At 39.3% G+C, this 18,587-nt stretch overlaps 1 protein-coding gene across 2 annotated transcripts in view; it reads right to left on the bottom strand.

The window, feature by feature from the left end:
• Nucleotides 1-1,405: 1,405 nt before the first annotated feature.
• The window catches only part of LOC139732517 (homer protein homolog 2-like), a 38,556-nt gene continuing 21,374 nt past the window's right edge, over nucleotides 1,406-18,587 (bottom strand). Inside the window, exons 3-10 of one of the 2 annotated variants that reach the window (XM_071643374.1) lie at nucleotides 15,925-16,056; nucleotides 13,542-13,691; nucleotides 12,572-12,684; nucleotides 10,169-10,325; nucleotides 9,366-9,479; nucleotides 8,437-8,517; nucleotides 4,899-5,074; nucleotides 1,406-1,720 (exon numbers count right to left, since the gene is read on the bottom strand). In XM_071643374.1, coding sequence (XP_071499475.1) covers nucleotides 1,711-1,720; nucleotides 4,899-5,074; nucleotides 8,437-8,517; nucleotides 9,366-9,479; nucleotides 10,169-10,325; nucleotides 12,572-12,684; nucleotides 13,542-13,691; nucleotides 15,925-16,056 — 933 coding nt within the window. In that variant the 3' untranslated portion in view covers nucleotides 1,406-1,710. The remainder of the gene's footprint in view (nucleotides 1,721-4,898; nucleotides 5,075-8,436; nucleotides 8,518-9,365; nucleotides 9,480-10,168; nucleotides 10,326-12,571; nucleotides 12,685-13,541; nucleotides 13,692-15,924; nucleotides 16,057-18,587) is intronic. The other variant, XM_071643375.1, reaches the window with a different exon arrangement.

Here is an 18,587-nt window from a genome sequence, read left to right as displayed (position 1 = left end):
GAGTTTCCTGATGAGCTGTAAATGCTATATCTCATTGTGGTTCATTTTGCTAGTCGTTTTGATTACCATGAAATAATATGTACAAGTATATAGCATGCCAAAGTATCGCCCCCATTAAACTTCGCAACATACTGTAAAACATGATATATTCGCGGCATGAATTTTTCGCGAATTGGAGCCGACAGCCTTTTGCGTGGCATGAAATTTTCGCGAAGTGCCACTGGCGTCCAATGCACATAGTGTTAACAAGGACTTTCGCGTGCATTTTAATTTCGCGAATCTTGGCGCTCGCGAAATTAAAGTGCACGCGAAAATTCCTCGTTTTACAGTACAGCGGCACTGCCAAAGCATTCAACAATTAGCAGTCAGAATCCCTCATAAGAGTTATGACTCTCATGAAAGCTAATCATTATTGACTCAAAAAACTTGCCTCTGATTCCTGATTTGGATCATATACTGTATACCCACAAATTTCACGAGTGATTGAATTTGTGATCAAGAACCATGGAGATGAATTTGGGAAACGGTATTTTAATCTCTTTTTAGGAGAAAAGTATGTTTCACCTTCCAGACAATGTATAGCACATTTGTGCTACAGGAGGTAATAGTTGCCAGAGTTATTGAATTTGTGAATCTATGTTGGTTTTTTTTATGGAATTCCTCCAAACGAAAAACACCACAAAATATACTGCATATACATGTACAGTACTGCCTGGAAAATATCCATCGGTGATCTGCTAAAACCCAATAAGAGTTCTAGAGCCTGCGTAGTTTCATGTTTCTCAAAGAAAATGCATGCATGTTCAATCAATTGTGTCCTCGCCACTTGAGAAGTAACAACTGTCTTCATATAGATGACATAATCATATAAACAAACATATTCAAGTTTCCACACTATTAAGTACAGAATTGATAGACCTGTGAATACATCTATTATTAAGGTGCCATTAAGTACTCCAAACCTTGCAGTCTTTCCCAGTGTAACACAAAGAAATGATTTACAGAAACTTCTTTGATCCACTTCACTGAGCCATCAGACTTTGTCTATAGAACATAAACTTGTCACGTAAATGATGCTTTTTCTTAGTAGTTTTCAGAGCAGTTAAAAAATATAATTATGTACACAAGATACGAGTATATTACAACAGAATAGAGTGTTATCAATATTATAACTTTACGTATAAGTGACTACTTTATAAAAGACCCTGTAAGTGCAAGAAAATAATTTGCCTTAAGAACAACTCAATGCTAGAATCTGAGAGCAAATATATTTATGGGTAACCCTGGACGTATTCAAGGCATTGTGATAGTCAAACATAAGCAAATAAATATCTACCAGATTTAGTGCTTGATTTGAAGACGACATTGTCAAAGTGATGAAAATAAATAATAGCCGATGAACCCCATTTTATATAGAATGGCTATTTTGGCATGACATCAGTTCCGTGAAGTACACTCGGACGTAAAATGCTACAGCTAGCTAGTACCTGATACTTGCAACATTAGCAAAGGGTAATTCAAAGACACGGCCATGATGATGATGGTAATGACATGTTCATCTACAAGAGGCAAAAAAAGAAGTCCTTTCTGGGCCAGTTTTGCTTGCAAATTGGAAGTGGAACGTCCCATCCGTGCCACTGCTACAAGTGGACAAGTGCTAGATGTCTGTAGTTGATCAGCGAAGAGGTCTTTGAGTTGCACATAAAACAATCAGGATTTTCTGAAAAGATAATTCAAGTGAAAGAAATCTCTGGTAAGAATAAATATTCCACTAAAAATAACAACACTATCCATAGCAAACACAAAATATCTGTCTGGAAGCAAAATTTACCTCATATATAAATGTGGATTCAGAGAATATTACAAGATACATTACAATGTAATACAGTTGAACCTCTATTATCCGGCCTCCCTTTATCCGGATCTCTCTATTATACGGACGCAATCTCGCCGTGATTTTTTTTTTTTTTTTTTAATAATTACGGGAGGAAAGGGGGATTCCCAACTCCTTGAGAACTCCTACACAAACACACATGAATTACATATTACTTCCAACATGATTAACATACATTACATCAAATTTCCTTCCATATTGCTTTCCCTCAGACATTTTAACATCCCCAAATGTAACAATGAAAAGGTTGCAGTATACACATTACTACATGTGGTACTACAATGGGCTACATCAGTACATGTGTATGTATATGTACATGTATAAAGCATTGAGTCTCCCGTATCCGGCCAAATCCCTTATCCGGATGAGCCCCGGTCCCGACTTGTCCGGATACGAGAGGTTCAACTGTACATGTATATCTGCACTCACTGAATCCTCACAATGCACGACATCAAATATAAAGCAAATATACACATAAAGCTGTCATAGATTCAAATTGATTGGAATTCTTACATCGAGTTGTTTTTATTGCAACTGATTGACACTGACTAACAAAGTGCCCTACCTGGAAGTAAATAAGCACTGAAGTTCAAATTCATGATTCTTCCGTCGAGATGTTTTCATTGCAATTGATTGACAAATTGCCCTACATCGACGTAAATAAGCACTGAATTGATCAGTGTTTTAGTAGTAGCCATGATACAAATAAAATCATGGGAGTACATACTCGAGCAGGATTCGAACCTACGACCTCCTGATCACCGGACAGGCGTCATCTCCACTAGACCACCGAGCTTTCGCCCGACAGCAAGTGTTGGTTCTAATCCTTGTAGCATGCAGCGGGTACTGCTTTGTTATTCAAATTCATGATTCTTCCGTCGAGATGTTTTCATTGCAATTGATTGACAAATTGCCCTACATCGACGTAAATAAGCACTGAATTGATCAGTGTTTTAGTAGTAGCCATGATACAAATAAAATCATGGGAGTACATACTCGAGCAGGATTCGAACCTACGACCTCCTGATCACCGGACAGGCGTCATCTCCACTAGACCACCGAGCTTTCGCCCGACAGCAAGTGTTGGTTCTAATCCTTGTAGCATGCAGAGGGTACTGCTTTGTTATTCAAATTCATCTCGGTGGTCTAGTGGAGATGACGCCTGTCCGGTGATCAGGAGGTCGTAGGTTCGAATCCTGCTCGAGTATGTACTCCCATGATTTTATTTGTATCATGGCTACTACTAAAACACTGATCAATTCAGTGCTTATTTACGTTGATGTAGGGCAATTTGTCAATCAATTGCAATGAAAACATCTCGACGGAAGAATCATGAATTTGAATAACAAAGCAGTACCCGCTGCATGCTACAAGGATTAGAACCAACACTTGCTGTCGGGCGAAAGCTCGGTGGTCTAGTGGAGATGACGCCTGTCCGGTGATCAGGAGGTCGTAGGTTCGAATCCTGCTCGAGTATGTACTCCCATGATTTTATTTGTATCATGGCTACTACTAAAACACTGATCAATTCAGTGCTTATTTACGTCGATGTAGGGCAATTTGTCAATCAATTGCAATGAAAACATCTCGACGGAAGAATCATGAATTTGAATAACAAAGCAGTACCCGCTGCATGCTCGAGGATTAGAACCAACACTTGCTGTCGGGCGAAAGCTCGGTGGTCTAGTGGAGATGACGCCTGTCCGGTGATCAGGAGGTCGTAGGTTCGAATCCTGCTCGAGTATGTACTCCCATGATTTTATTTGTATCATGGCTACTACTAAAACACTGATCAATTCAGTGCTTATTTACGTCGATGTAGGGCAATTTGTCAATCAATTGCAATGAAAACATCTCGACGGAAGAATCATGAATTTGAATAACAAAGCAGTACCCGCTGCATGCTGCAAGGATTAGAACCAACACTTGCTGTCGGGCGAAAGCTCGGTGGTCTAGTGGAGATGACGCCTGTCCGGTGATCAGGAGGTCGTAGGTTCGAATCCTGCTCGAGTATGTACTCCCATGATTTTATTTGTATCATGGCTACTACTAAAACACTGATCAATTCAGTGCTTATTTACGTCGATGTAGGGCAATTTGTCAATCAATTGCAAAGCACTGAAGTTGTCAGTGTTGCAGAAGCAGCCGCGACTAAAGAAATCATGGGCGAAAGCATACACACTCGTGCAGGACTCGAACCCATGACCTCCTGATCGCTGGACACGTGTCTTATCCACAAGACCACAGAGCTTCCGCTCGACAGCTAGTGCTGATTCTAATCCTTATAGCATGCAGCAGGTATTGCGTCATTAATCAAATTGATTGAAATTCTTGCGTCAAGTTGTTTTTATTGCGACTGATGGACAAATTGCGCTACATCGATGAAAACAAGCACTAAATTGATTAGTGCCATGGCTACTACAATGTACTAAAACACTGATCAGTTCAGTTCTTATCTATATACATCGAGGTAGGGCAATTTGTCAATCAGTTACAAGCTGTCGTAGACATGTCGTATCAATTGCAGCAGTTTCAAGACACAGTAACATTTACATCTTACATTGTACTATTACATCTATGATGTCAAAAAGTGGTGATACACCCCACGTTCCCATCAGACTCCACGTCACAGGGTCAGTCACCAGAGATCTTATCATTTTGCAACTGACAGTCCATACCACTATCTTGTCCCCGGGCTGAGGGGGCTATTGGGGCTTTGGGCAAGTCCTGTCACTTGAAACCAGACTTTGCGCTTGTGCATATTTGCAGAATACAGCTACAGGCATTACCAATTGCAGCCCAAGGTCTCTCTCCCCTCCAATTTTTGTCCCCAAACCCTGACTTGCTTCGCGGGGACGGGGGGAGGACTAGTCCCAGTAAGCGTCCACGCTATGGTTATAGAGGGGGGAAAGTCCTGCAGTGTGGGACTTTCCCCGCATCACGAGGACTAATGTGAACGTGGAAATGAGAGATGTTGAAGTCTGAGGACACTCCTCCTACTCACAAGGACTGTCCAAGGTGGACATGAAGGGAAGCCAACTGCTCCAGGGTGCTGCCCAGCTGCTGGTGGACGTTGGTCAGCTGCTTGCCATCCTTCTCCCTCGCCTCCTGTTCCTCCTTCAGCTTCTCCTCCAGTTCTGACACCCGCTCCGTCAGTGAGCTCATGTTCCTCCTCGTGTCCTAAAACAGCAAAAAAAAAAAAAAAAAAAAAAAGTAGAAGGCTGTGATTAATACACACCTGTAGAAAACAATGTACATTGTATTGCATATTTCCCGGGTGACAGATGTAAATCATCAATGCCCTCCTTAAATTTCTGGGTAACAAAAGGTGCAGATACAAAAGAAAATGGACAGGTTTTGTTCTGAATGTAAGACTTTGCAAAGTTTCATCTGCTCTTAACAAAGTAGATATAAACACAAAAGAATGAAAAAAAAAGAAAAGAAAAATAGAATCGCTATGTCTAAATTTTAGTCTTCATGCAAAGTCACAGTCTAAACAAAATTTTCAAAACTGCTGAGTAAAGCCTTCTTGAGAGGAAGAAAGCAAGTTTTCAATATTTCCTGGTGTTTTCAAGGATATTTCCTTCAATATGGGAAGCTCGTGTACTGTATTGACATGTGTAAAGATAAATATTGTCATCCATTCAGTATGAATACACATGTACAACCTGGTGCCAAAGTTTGCAACAAGGAAGGATATGTTGCAAGGAGAAGAAAATTGGATCTTGGCATACAAACTACAATGAACTTTTTTCCAGACACATTTGCACCTTCGACTGTCCCAAGCACTCACAAATTTGATTTGTGAAATGTGACTTACGAAATGAACTAGAAATCATTTGCTACAACTGCAAAGGAGAAAACCCATTCATAGCTACTGAAAATACAAAGATGACACTTCAGCCAAACTGAATTTCTTATGGTGTGCAAGGTGTTGTTAACCCATACACTCACATGGTTTGGGTCAAGGGTAAACCAGAAGCGGAAGTTTTATTCTACATAAAAGGAAAATGACAGAAGTTTGTACTTGGATTTCTTAGAACTATCTTTATATGAGGAAAAGAATGAGGCTACGCAAAGCTACTTTGCACCTACATTATAATCTACACTGTACACAGCACAAAGAGTATGAAACTTCAGTGAGTGAACTCTGCACTCCACTTTAACATAGCTTATAATCACTATGTGCAGATTTGAAAGCGCAGGACAGACGTAATGTTAAAAAACACTCCTCAGAAAACAAATATGGCATATAAGGGGGAGGAAAGCTAAAAAAAGCAAGAAAATATGAGTGCATGCCTTTGAAGTATTAACCTGTTGAGGACAAACTGATTTTGCCACAACACGCATTTCCCACAGATGATTGCCCAAGTATACTCGGGACTCGTCCTCAATGGGTTAAAGTTTTATATGAGTCTATAATGCAAGGCTGGCACTATTCCATCAAGTGCATTTTGCTTCATAAAGAATACTTCACACAGAGAGGAAATATTGTCCCTTGGGCAGTGAATGTTACCGAGTGTGCACACTATGACATTTCCTTGTGCCACAAAACAGGAAACGCGAGGCATGAAAACGGACAGTTCTACTTCTGGCACCGTTGCCGACAACACCTGGCAGGGGATGCCAAATTTATCTTATCACACTATCACAGCTTATGAGGAACGGGCTTGAAATTAAATATGCAACCTCTGCATCTGAAAATCAGTATCAAATTTAAATGCTTCCGCATCCAAAGGATGTTAAGACACTTTTGGAGAAACTAGATGTAGGCATCTGGCGTGTTTGATCCTCGGTGATGGCGAATGCCAAATCAATGAATGGCAGACCAGAAATGTCATCTCCCACACAGATATCTGCTTCGAGTTAATATCCTTCTTGGAGCACGGAACTAGTTGGCACACATCCCTGCTATGTCTTAAACTGCAAATGGAATTTCACATGGCATTCGTGTTGACTGTTACCAAGGTGTAGTCTGAAATCATATGAACAGGAGGGAAGGTAATATATCAATATGAAAGCTAAAATACATTGTTATGACAGTTGGGGAGTTTTGAAATACATGTATTGCATACATTCACTGGATAGTGACATCGGGCACAATCACACATTCAAACGGGTAGAGGCGATATCTCACCTCATAACTCTCCCGCTGGTTTGAACATCCAAATATTGTTCAAATCATTTTTGTTTGTTTGTGGGTTTTTTTTTTGTGATGAATAAGCAAACCTGTAACCTCATTCCACCTACAAGTCACCATTCCTAAGTTTTCAATATTTCAAAGACCGACATGCAGTGTATATACATTGTATGTATATATGTATAAAGTTGATGCCAAGGATGTGTCTCATTCTTATTGCGTGCATGTCATGTAATGAGGAAGTGTATAGAAGGTTTGTCTGCAAACAATAAGACTCCAATGAGGTAATGACGTCATCACTCCCACTAATTACCTCGGCCAAGGAGGTTATGTTTTTGCCTAACTTGGTTTGTCTGTTGGCAAAATAGCTCAAAAAGTTGTGAACGGGTTTGGATGAAACTTACAGGGAAAGTTGATAGTGACAGAGGGAACAGATGATTAAATATTGGTAGTGACCTGGGAATTTGTATGAGTCTACGAAGGATTTTTTTTGGGCAAACAGGGTCAATTAACTTGAGAATTCAGCCGCGTGTATTTGAGGTTTGCATACGTGCACTAAAGGCACATGCTCTGCTCGAGGCGCCGCGCAGCAGGAAGCTGATGACGTAAATACAAGACTCCTTTATAATTGGGAAATTGGGTGAAATTTCAGCATGCATGTATGGTGGAAATGAGCTGCTTGATGGAGGTCTGCGATCTCCAAGTGCTTTTCTAGTTTGAGTACCAGGTATGTGGTCGCTACTAAGTAATGACAACATGGGAAACTTTGAAATTTTGTCAACTTCTCATTTCAGGTCCAATTTTGATGAAACCTTGACAATTTTGTTCACATAATTTTGCTCTATTCATTAAAGGCAATACAAACACACTGTAAAACTGCAACACCTTTATAGTGATGCTTCTATTCATTAAATTTACATCTACAATTCTAAAAGGCTCTGTGCTTCCTTCATCTTTTTTTTTTACCCCTTGAAGTCTTCTTTTCTCATTAACCTTGCAGGAATCCATAATGAACTATCAAGTGTTCGATGTTACTTTTATCTGTATCCTAATGAGAGTACTTTCTGGCCAATCCCACACAAAGGCATGTTCATCATCTTTAATGCACTTAACCCGCTGAGGACGGTGCCAAGATTTTGCTACAACACGCATTTCCCATAGACACCTGCTCGAGTATACTGGGAACTCGTCCTCAACGGGTTAATAAGAAAGGAAACTGGCAGGAGTTACACATAGCAAACAACTGGTCTATGAAGTAAACCTAAATACATTTCCTTTCAACATTTAGTTGCACTCTTCTATGCAGGCATTGTTACACAGTGAGATCTTTCTACAAACGGGATGCTTGTACAGGCATACAAAAATGAGTCTATTTCCAGACTCTCTACTCTCCTCCACTGACCTCTAGTTCCTCCGTCAAACTCCTATTTTCCTTGGCGAGGTCAGCCACCTCCTCCAGCCTCTTTGATAAACGCTCAGCCTCCTGTAAAAGCAAAGATAAACAAAAGATACTATTAATGTTGTTGCATTTGTGCAGAGAAATATCTGTACTGAGCAGCTAAAAATCATATCTAATGGAAGTTCATTCATGTGTACTGCATGAATGCTTTAATACTCGTGTTTTCAACCGATTCACATATAAAGCAGAATTTGATTTGATATTTCCATACATGAAAATTGGTGTACCACATAACTGCTCAAAATGCAAAATGATGTGTGCGCATCAGACTTCACTCTAGACAATTACGTATTACAAAAGTACCAATATGTACACACATTTGATTATATACACACAAGATATCCACTTGAATGTAGGGCCTGCACAGAAAGCTACTGTATAATCGGGCCCAAATTAAAAACTAAAGCACATACACACACATATGAGAACACACATGCGTACTTCTACTGTATTTATTGGCTGACCAAGTGTTTTTAAAACATATTTGTGCGGTAACGGACATGAACAATAAGGATACAACGAGCACCTAAGGCTTTCAAATCATATACAAGCGCTTCTAAACAATACACTGGTAAAAACTTGCAACCGATACAAGCTTACTATAATAGTGTGCATATATCCCCAGCATACATTTCCTCCTCTGGATATTCCTTTTCAACTCTCAAAGATAATGACAAATTTGTGATTTTACAGGTCACTTTCAGCTGGAACAAGTTCATTGTATCTCGTACTAATGATATCCCTCAATTTTTTTATGATGATTTTATGATGATGATGTTTTTTTGTTTCCCCATGATGGGAAATTTGATCAATATTAGTGGCTGCCAGAGAAACGGATACAGCAAAGAATATAACATGGGTGTTAGTCCCACCTGCTCTTTTTCCTTGTGTGCTAAAGTGAGCTCCTCCAAGCGTCCTTCAAGCTCTGCCGTGTCACTCTGTCCATTCTGATTCTCAGGCTCTATAGTGTTCTCCAGTTCCTTCATCTGCCGGCAGAGAGAATGAGATAGAAAATGTGGCAAGTGAATATGTGACCGTGCATCACAAAACGAACAAAAAGTCGCACTCACTGGTTTTGTGCGAGGACTGAAAAAAAGGTGAAAAGGGTCAATCTACCCAATTTTTACTCTTTCATATTTTCTGAAAGAGCAAGTCTTATTCTACATTATGCAAAAATTTGGGATCATAAAACTAACAGGAAAGTGTATTTTTTAGCAGTTTATCTTTAACACTTCTTTTTTTATAATAGTGTGATTTGATGTGTCTTTAAGAGTCCCCTTTTCATTTCTTAAAAACCCTGTACACACTCTTTACTTTCAACTCTAATAACTTTAGATAGGATAATGCTACTGCTTTGAAAGTTAGCATTAATCATGGACATAATGTGTTAATAAAGCATGCTCAATTTCAGCTTAATCTGATAATCCCTTCTTTGTTGTTACTCCGGTGGTTTACATCCTGTTTTTTTTTGTCTCTGAAATCTCTGAGATTCTGGGGGGTTGAAATCTCTGTGTATCTGAGCTTGCGTTTATCATCTTTCCCATTTCTCATCCTCCCTCTCTCTTTCAGCTTTCATCATGTCTTACCTGTTTCTTGTAAAGCAGACATTTTCTTCCATGTAGGCTAAGCACTGCCCCTTCCACTCTCCCTCTCTCTAACTTTCATCATTTCTTACCCGTTTCTTTAAGCGGACGTTTTCCTCCTTGTAGGCTGAGAGCTGCCTCTTCCATTCTTCCACGTTGGATGTGCTCTCCTGGAGTGCTGTCGTCAGACGGGCATTGTTATTCTTTAGCGTCTGTAGCTCCAGCTCCCACTTCTTGGCATTGTTTGAACTAGAGAATGTCAAGTGGTATAAAGAACATCGCAATAATGATTCCACAGAGTTACTATATGTATACTGTAAAACAAGGAATGTTCGTATGCATTTTCATTTCGTGAATTTCGTTAGAGCAGAGTTTCGCAAAATTAAAATGCACGCTAAAGATCTTGTCTACACTATACGGCCCGTATGCATTGAATGTTAGACGCAACTCGCGAAAATTTCATGCTGCAAACAAGGCCGTCGGCTTCCATTCAGGAAAGTTTCATGCCGCGAAAATATTGTGTTTCACAGTACAATCAGACCTAAGTTTTCCCGTCACATTGGGACTGGTGGACATCCTAATGTGATTCAGCTGAATATAAAGAGAAATATACTCAAATACATTCTACGTAGCATACTCTGCTGGGGGTTTATATGTACATGTTATTAGCCGTTTACCAATACTACGATTATTTGCCTCATAATGTCAGGTTTCATAATTGAAAAATAAAATAAAATGTCAGTAAAGTATCCTTTCCCGTACAGTAAGTGTTTGTTGGGTATTGACTGCAAATGAGATTGAGATCATAACTTATCTAATACTGTCGCTGTATGGTACCACTGTAGTGCCCTGTCTAAACATGGTATCAAATGCCAATGTCTCTTGCAGTATGTCTGCACCTCATATTATGAGCACAAAACTAGGAGGTTTTTTTTTTAACCTTTATTGTCAAGTCATTCTCAGGAATATATCTACTGTAAACGTCAATATTTCCGCGCGATTAATTTTTCGCGCTGAGCGGCTCGAAAACGTATTCGCGGGTTCTTAAATTCGCGCTCCGCAGCAGGTTACTTTACTGTAGTACACATTCACTGCTTTCATCCAAAGCCTCTGCTACATAGCTTGCTATGCCAGCGTACGACAAGCGACGTAGCGAGCGGCTCGACTGCGAGTACAAGCACCCAAATACGTAGTACAGCTGTGACTCTAGTACCGTAGTCACGGGGGACTGTAGCATCGATGCGTGCGGTGCACACATGCATGCTACAGTACACAGCAATCTAGGGTATCGTCTCTTCGCACAGTACTAGTAGCGTAAACATGCCTGTACATTGTACTATGTAGCAGTATCATCAATGAAGCGCACACAATTCATCCCATTCAAAATGTGCGTAGAAAATTGTGAAGATATATTCGCGCGTTTTTGAATTCGCGCTAGCCAAGCGTAGCGCGAAATCCGCGAAAATTAATGTACCGCGAAAATTTCCACGTTTACAGTAGTCCACAATTATCAGAGATTTGATGCTGATAATGCATGAAAACATGAAGGAAATCATAAGCCAGCCCAGCCCACATCTATACGATAGAGAGATTCAGATGATCATGGCTGGATAACTGAGGTCGGACTGTACACACACAAAAAATAACTCATGTTGTGATTTAATGATGCCATCAGTCCAGATGGGATGATGCCAATGCGTGATTGAGTTTGGATAACATACCATCAGTACCTCTCTCTCCCATTCCATGTTTACCTTGCATGACTGGGATGAATGACTTTCAAAGCATGAGAGCTCTCTTGCATTAAAGGGATGGTATAGTATTGGTGGAGATGAGGATTGGGCTTTTAACTTTTACGAGATACCAAGAAACCATTTATGAAATAGTATTGAGCATACCATTTTAAGAGGAATTCAAAGTTTATTGAAGAAAATCGGTTTTGGAATGGCCAAGACATCCCAAAACAAAGTAAAACAAAGCGACCGTAATAAAAGGTGGGTCCCACCTTTTATTAGGATCGCTCTGTTTTCGATATTTCAGCCATTTCAACACCAATTTTCATCAAAAAATGTTGAGTTCCTCTTGGAATTACATGCTCTTTCACATTTCATAACAGGTTTCTTATTATCTCACTTAAAAATGTTAGAAACCTGAAGTTAGGTCTCAACCAGAACTAAACGATCCCTTTAACAGGCAAAGTGCTCAATATCAAGTTTCCCAGAACCTCACTTCTTACTAGCGGTCCTTTAAAAAGCTGATGTGGCCAAGTGCATTATCTAAGCAACTACATCACTCTCCATTTGTGACCAAACTCTACAGACTGATTTGGTGTGAAACACCCTCAATAAATTTTACCAATTTTGTGAAGAACTTATTGGTAACAAAAAAAGAAACTAGACAATCATTTGACAAAACCAAAGACTCATTCAAATTCAAATTAATTTGCCAAAATCCACACTGGAAAAGAAGAGAAGATATTGTTTTTGTTCACTAACCTCTGAGCCAATGCAATCTTAAGCCTATCGTTCTCATACTTGAGCTGGGCATCAGATGCTGGCATTATTTGCACTGAGTTGGAAAGGGAGCCTGTGGAATCACTGGAATTTTGCTGCAAGACAGACACAGATAATGAAAATTGTAATGGTGATGGTGGTGGTGATGATGATTAGATGACAGTGATGAGATGATGATGATGATGATGATGATGATGATGATGATGATGCTGATGATAATGATGACAACAATGATAGTCGTCATCATCATCACCATCATCACAATGATAATGACAACTGCAATAAAACTTTATGAGAGATAATGCTACCAATGATAATGAAGCAATTACTGTCAAATAGTCACATATTAAAAGTGGCATGTCATCATATACTGAAAGTAAGCATGTAAATTGACCTGTAAAATACATGTAAATGGTAAATAAATCTTTTAGACAAAGTAAACACCCAAAAGAAGGGAAATAATATACAGAGTCAATATAAGAGAGAGAATGAAATTTACAAGTTGTGGTAAAAACTAACATAATTAAAATCTTTATCATCACATTAATTTCATCCAAAACAAACACATTTGGCTTCTGAAGTATTTTTTTTCCTTCACTTCGTGAGTCATTAGAAATGGATGACAAGTCTTTAATGCTTGCAATTTACACGTTGAATTGTTGACCTGAAACAAGAAGTTTCAAACCTTTGCGATCATTTCCACCTCAAGACAATCCTACCTTCACACTTAAGTAACTGACAAAAATTCAATTTTTTTTTCAATGGTTTATTAGAATTTCACTGTTAGGTTTGAATGCTTTTACTCTTCTTAATGCTGAAGTCGACTTCTTTAGTGATCTTCAAGTGCAAATTCCACTCTCTATCATACATATCAATTCTTCAGCGTCTAGTGAAAATCACTCACATGCTATTAACTGAAAAGTCTGAATTGTGCTTGTTCATACAACAATACCTTGGCATGGTTGATTTCATTGTTGGTAATCTTGGCGGAACCATTCTGGGCGGGCGTAGAGTCTGCCCCCTTCTTGGAGACTTGGGAAGAGGGAGGGGTGGATGCCAACTCTGACGCCGCATCCTTTACCGTCTCAAACTCTTCTATGAACTGAGTAATGTTGGTGGGGGGGGGGGGGGGGGGAAGAATCAGACAAAAAGCAACATATAATCTGAATTGTCAATGCAAAATATGGTTTTATATCTACCTTTCTGTAAATGATCCATCTATTATTCAATCATCAACCATTCTAGGTACATGTGTATCTATATAGTACCTATCTATTCATCAATCCTATTCTACCTACGTTACCTATTCATCTATTTTTCATAGTTATTGCTGCATGAACTATGTACAGAAAAAGAAAATATTACAACTGCATCAAAATCTACTCTCCACTGTAAAGGAAGGGGAGGGAAGGGGGTGAGAAATGACCATTAAAAAGTTTTGCAGACAGAAGGAGCCCTCAATCTAAAAGGTGCATTCTGCCAGCAGAAAGAGTGTGATTTGGATCACAATCCACAATTTGAATTGCAATCCAAATATCACTTTTCAAATCACCGCTCAAAGGAGGCAAAATTCTACTGCATAATCTGATTGAAATATTGATGTTTATTTGGCAGGCGTTCACACGGTGGCCAAAAATCTCAACGTAAACCCACTCAAATTTTAACGCCTGTGACCTCAGCCTGACCCTCAAGCGCTGGAGATACCCAACAAGCACATAGCACCAATGTGTGTGTCAAGTGTGTTCACACTTTTGCAGCCCACGAAATGCAGGACTGGACATGAGATACACACACACGTATCATCATTGGCGTGCATCGAATGCGCTCACGACTGACCTCTTTATGTGTGGCTCGATTGGCTCGCTGCAGTGAGAAACGGATCATACTTAGGCCTCCCAAGCCCCCAGCAAAAAACAGATAAAAATGTTCAAATCACTGTCCAGACAGGACACAGTGCTGAGCAAGCAGCACGATTATTTGGGGAAAACTGTACAAACAGTAAGATTTGGATAGCAATCCCAAAGACAAATAGAATCCCAATTGTTTGATTGACCAGGCATTCACACAACAATTTAGTGAGATTTTGATCGCAATCCAAACATCAATGTTCAGCCTGTGATGCACGTCTCATTCAAAATTGCTATGTGAACCTCTCATATGTGGCATGTTCTCAGTCAGCATGGCACATCATGAATGAGAAAAGGGCACTGGCCTGTGATGATGACTATCACATCCTTATATGGCTCATAATGTACAGGCTCTGCTGCAACTTGACAGCCAGGGTCCTAATACTTATTAGGGGATGCACATTGCAGCATAGCTAAGAAAGCTTCACTGGGCTCTACACAATGGTGGAATGCTGGGAATGTAGACGTAATAAATCACTTGTGCAGTGGTAAGCCCGCTGGCGTATCTTGTGAGAAGGATGTTTTGCTGGGTGTGAATCAAAGCCATTCTGTCCGCAGGGAACATACACATAGCAATTAAAGCAGCAGCTGCCCCTCCACACAGCAACTTCCCGTAACAAGCCAGCCTGCATTCACATTTCAGCACGCTTCCTACGAGAAAGTTATCCCTGACACACCTTCAACTTGCCCTAGGTTACCCATGACTTTACCCAACATGGTAATGATTTAGGCATGATGGGATAAGATTTATGAGTATAGAGGGTGTACTGAAATGTCACAATTAGAAGCTCAAGAAAGAAGCATTTTAGCATACGAAAGGCACTTGGGTTCGAATCTTTATCAATCTGAGTATTCTTTTTTTTATGTAAAAATCCCATTCTTTCACTTCTGTGAACCTTATAAAAAGAAAAAAGAAAATCTCAGTGGAATATTTCTTCCCACCACAACTAAAGGTGGTCAATTTGCATGTGAGACATGAGTTTTATCATATTTTGACCAATGTGCCTGCAAGCTAGGGATTGAAAGAATTGAAGCACTCTTTCATTTTCTTATTTGGTGGAGGTGACACAATTTGCAAAGGGGAGATACAAAGATGGACTTAATACCTTAGTGTTATTGGGATGAACATACTCTACGACAAACACTAACACCAAACTCAGGGCGCAATGTGTATGATGAGGGGTTGGTGTCATAAATTGTCTGTGTGTGAGTGTGCGCACTTTAGGTGTCGGTGCAAACACAAACGGTTTGTTTGTGTGTATGTGTGTGTGGATTCATGTTCTGCAATACTGAAAAAGTGGATATTTTTGTGGGAGATATTTTCCCCCCTGACCTAGGTATGATGAATTTTGAGTGTTTTTATTCCACAAAATCAAAAATAGTGATCAATACATATTTTCATTTTTACAGTTTTCATCTATGTCTCACCTTGTTGAGTTCTCCCTCGGAGCTGAAGCCAAGCCCATAGACAGTGTTTGCCCTGGTGTCAGCCCATTGGCCAAACTTCTGAGAGGTCTTGGTGAAAGCCATGGTAGGGCTGATTGTACTATTGATGATGGCCTATGGGACAGAGAAAAAAGAATGAAGTAAGAACCAACATTACTCCCTTCACTTTGAAAGAAATCTTTAACCCATTGAGGACGAGTCCCAAGTATACTCGGGCAGGGGGTCTATGGCAAATGCATGTTGTAGCGAAATCAGTCCGTCCTCAATGGGTTAAATATCTGTGATATTGTATCAGCAGAGAGACTTTTATACCATTAGTCAAAGCTCTGTTGATATACTGTAAAACCAGGAATGTTTACGTGCATTTTAATTTCATGAATTTCGCAAGAGCCGAGTTTTGCAAAATTAAAATGCTCGCTTAAGATCTTGTCTACACTGTATGCATTGAATGTTAGAGGCAACTCACAAAACTTTCATGCTGCAAATAAGGCTGTCGGCTCCAATTCATGAAATTTTCATGCGGCGAATATGTCATGTTTTACAATAGTTGACATGTTCTGTGTCCTAAAGGGGGTCTGAAACCCAAATGATATTGTGGATTGTATAATAAATACAGAAAACATTAGTAGTTTACAACTATGTAAAACACATTTAGTGAAGTTTGCCTAAAATGTGACACTCTGTTGAGAAGTCATGATTTATTTTTTTTATTATTCTTTTGTTTTTAAAGTTTTGATTCTGCCATTGCTGGATTTAAGAAGTACGAGGCAATATTTTGGCACGGTGCTGATTGCTTGGACATCAGTCCATTCATAGAATACCGCTGTAAAATATTGTAGATAGGGTCCATCAAGGGCAGTTTGATGGGAATTTATAGCTCAGACTATGTTGACATTATTATGACACAGATTTTGCAGAAACCAGGAGAGGATTACTACAGAGTTTTGACTCTATTTGTTATACAACTTTTATTGAGATTTTATGACAGTAACGTAGTAAGAGATTTATGATGACAATGTGAAAGACATTGTAAGCCAAACATATCACAACAAGGAAGCATGAAGGAAGAGTAAATTCACACCTATTAAGACATTTTCGTATAAATCACTCCATATACTCCTATGACAAGTCATACGTGTACATAAAGGAAGCCACGGCTTCTATCAGACATTGATTAAATTCCTATTGACCACCCCCCAGCACTTCAGTATAATCACACTTTAGATGATGTACTTTGCACTGCACAATGCTTGTTGTAAATCTGACACTTCGTTCTTGCTGGAAACCACTCATCATGTTTACACTGAGTGTTTGATGAGTGATGTTTTGATATCATTTCAGCTCTTTCACATCCTTGACTGGATCACCAAATGAACCAAAAAAGTTATGAATGTACATTATACATGTAATCATTGTAAAGCACATTTCAAGATGCATTAAGTGAAATATCATACTACAGGTGCTGTGTATACAATGTATACAATGTATTCATGTACCATTATCATTAACAAAAAAAAAGTAAAGTGTTCTTGCAATGAATAGACTGTTTCTGTACTGTATTTCAATTCACTGATGTTTCTATTCCTACCACCTAGTAACAAAGTATATTCTCAACCTGCCCCCCCCCCCCCCATTATCTTTTTTATTTCATTTCATTTTAGGCGGGAATTCATGTTAGCATTCATAAGTTGCTACACAGGCCTCCTAAGGTTGTTTAATACCGAAAGGCACCCTTTCATGGCCAAAGCATGCACAGAATTTGAATGAATTACAGAATTGGTCTATCAGCACCGACGAGGCCTAAAATGGAGACACATACTTTTAAATTTGATAAACAGAAAACGAGAAACAAATAGCTCTGTTGCCCAAAGCATCAGGTCGACTGTCAACATAATGATAGATTACTTAATTGAGAGATTCCTGGGCAAAAATCTGGGCCAGAGCAATTCAACTGTATTTCTCCTATCTCACTCAGCAGCGCACAATATCAAAGTCAACTTTTTCGCCGAGTCAACTTCTGTTATGATCGAAAACACTTCCTGTCTCCAGCCAAAACAGTTACTGAAACGTCAATCATCTCTGCCCTATACATGATTATGATGCCCCTGCACAAATCTGGCCAGCAGAACTATTAGATTAACCGCAACAACTGGAAAAGGCCCCAAGCGACGGGCACACGCAGCGTATCACTGCTTGTTTCGCAAACAACAAACTGGCTCTACATAATTCATTCCTTGGTTGGTGCTTTTTACACCCACTTCCAGTTTTGATGCATTTTGACTCGCTTTGTTTCTATGCATTTTAGATATTATTCAACAGATGTTGTGTACCAACACGTACTGTATCTTCTGTGAATGGATACATGTCTTGTTTCGAACCACTGTTGCTGTTTTTTATGATGACTTTAAACAATAGCAAAAATACAATTGATACCAACAAAATCAATTGTAATAGTACTAATTAAATGTATTGTTATAGTACAAAGCCTACATGTATACAGTGTGTTTATTAGCGTACCCTTTAGGTGAATTCATTCTCATCATCTCTATACAAACATATATGGGTAATTCCATGAAGTTGGGGCAGTGTCCATGTAGCATCGCTTATATTTGAAAAATACATTTCAGCATAACTCAAAATTAATT

Source organism: Diadema antillarum, unplaced genomic scaffold (genome assembly GCF_040938485.1).
Source record: "Diadema antillarum isolate AM-2024a unplaced genomic scaffold, OU_Dant_1.0 seq00000430_RagTag, whole genome shotgun sequence".
Lineage (NCBI taxonomy): Eukaryota > Metazoa > Echinodermata > Echinoidea > Diadematoida > Diadematidae > Diadema > Diadema antillarum.
The sequence above is the reverse complement of the archived record's forward strand: the minus strand, read 5'-3'. Positions and strand labels throughout refer to the sequence as shown.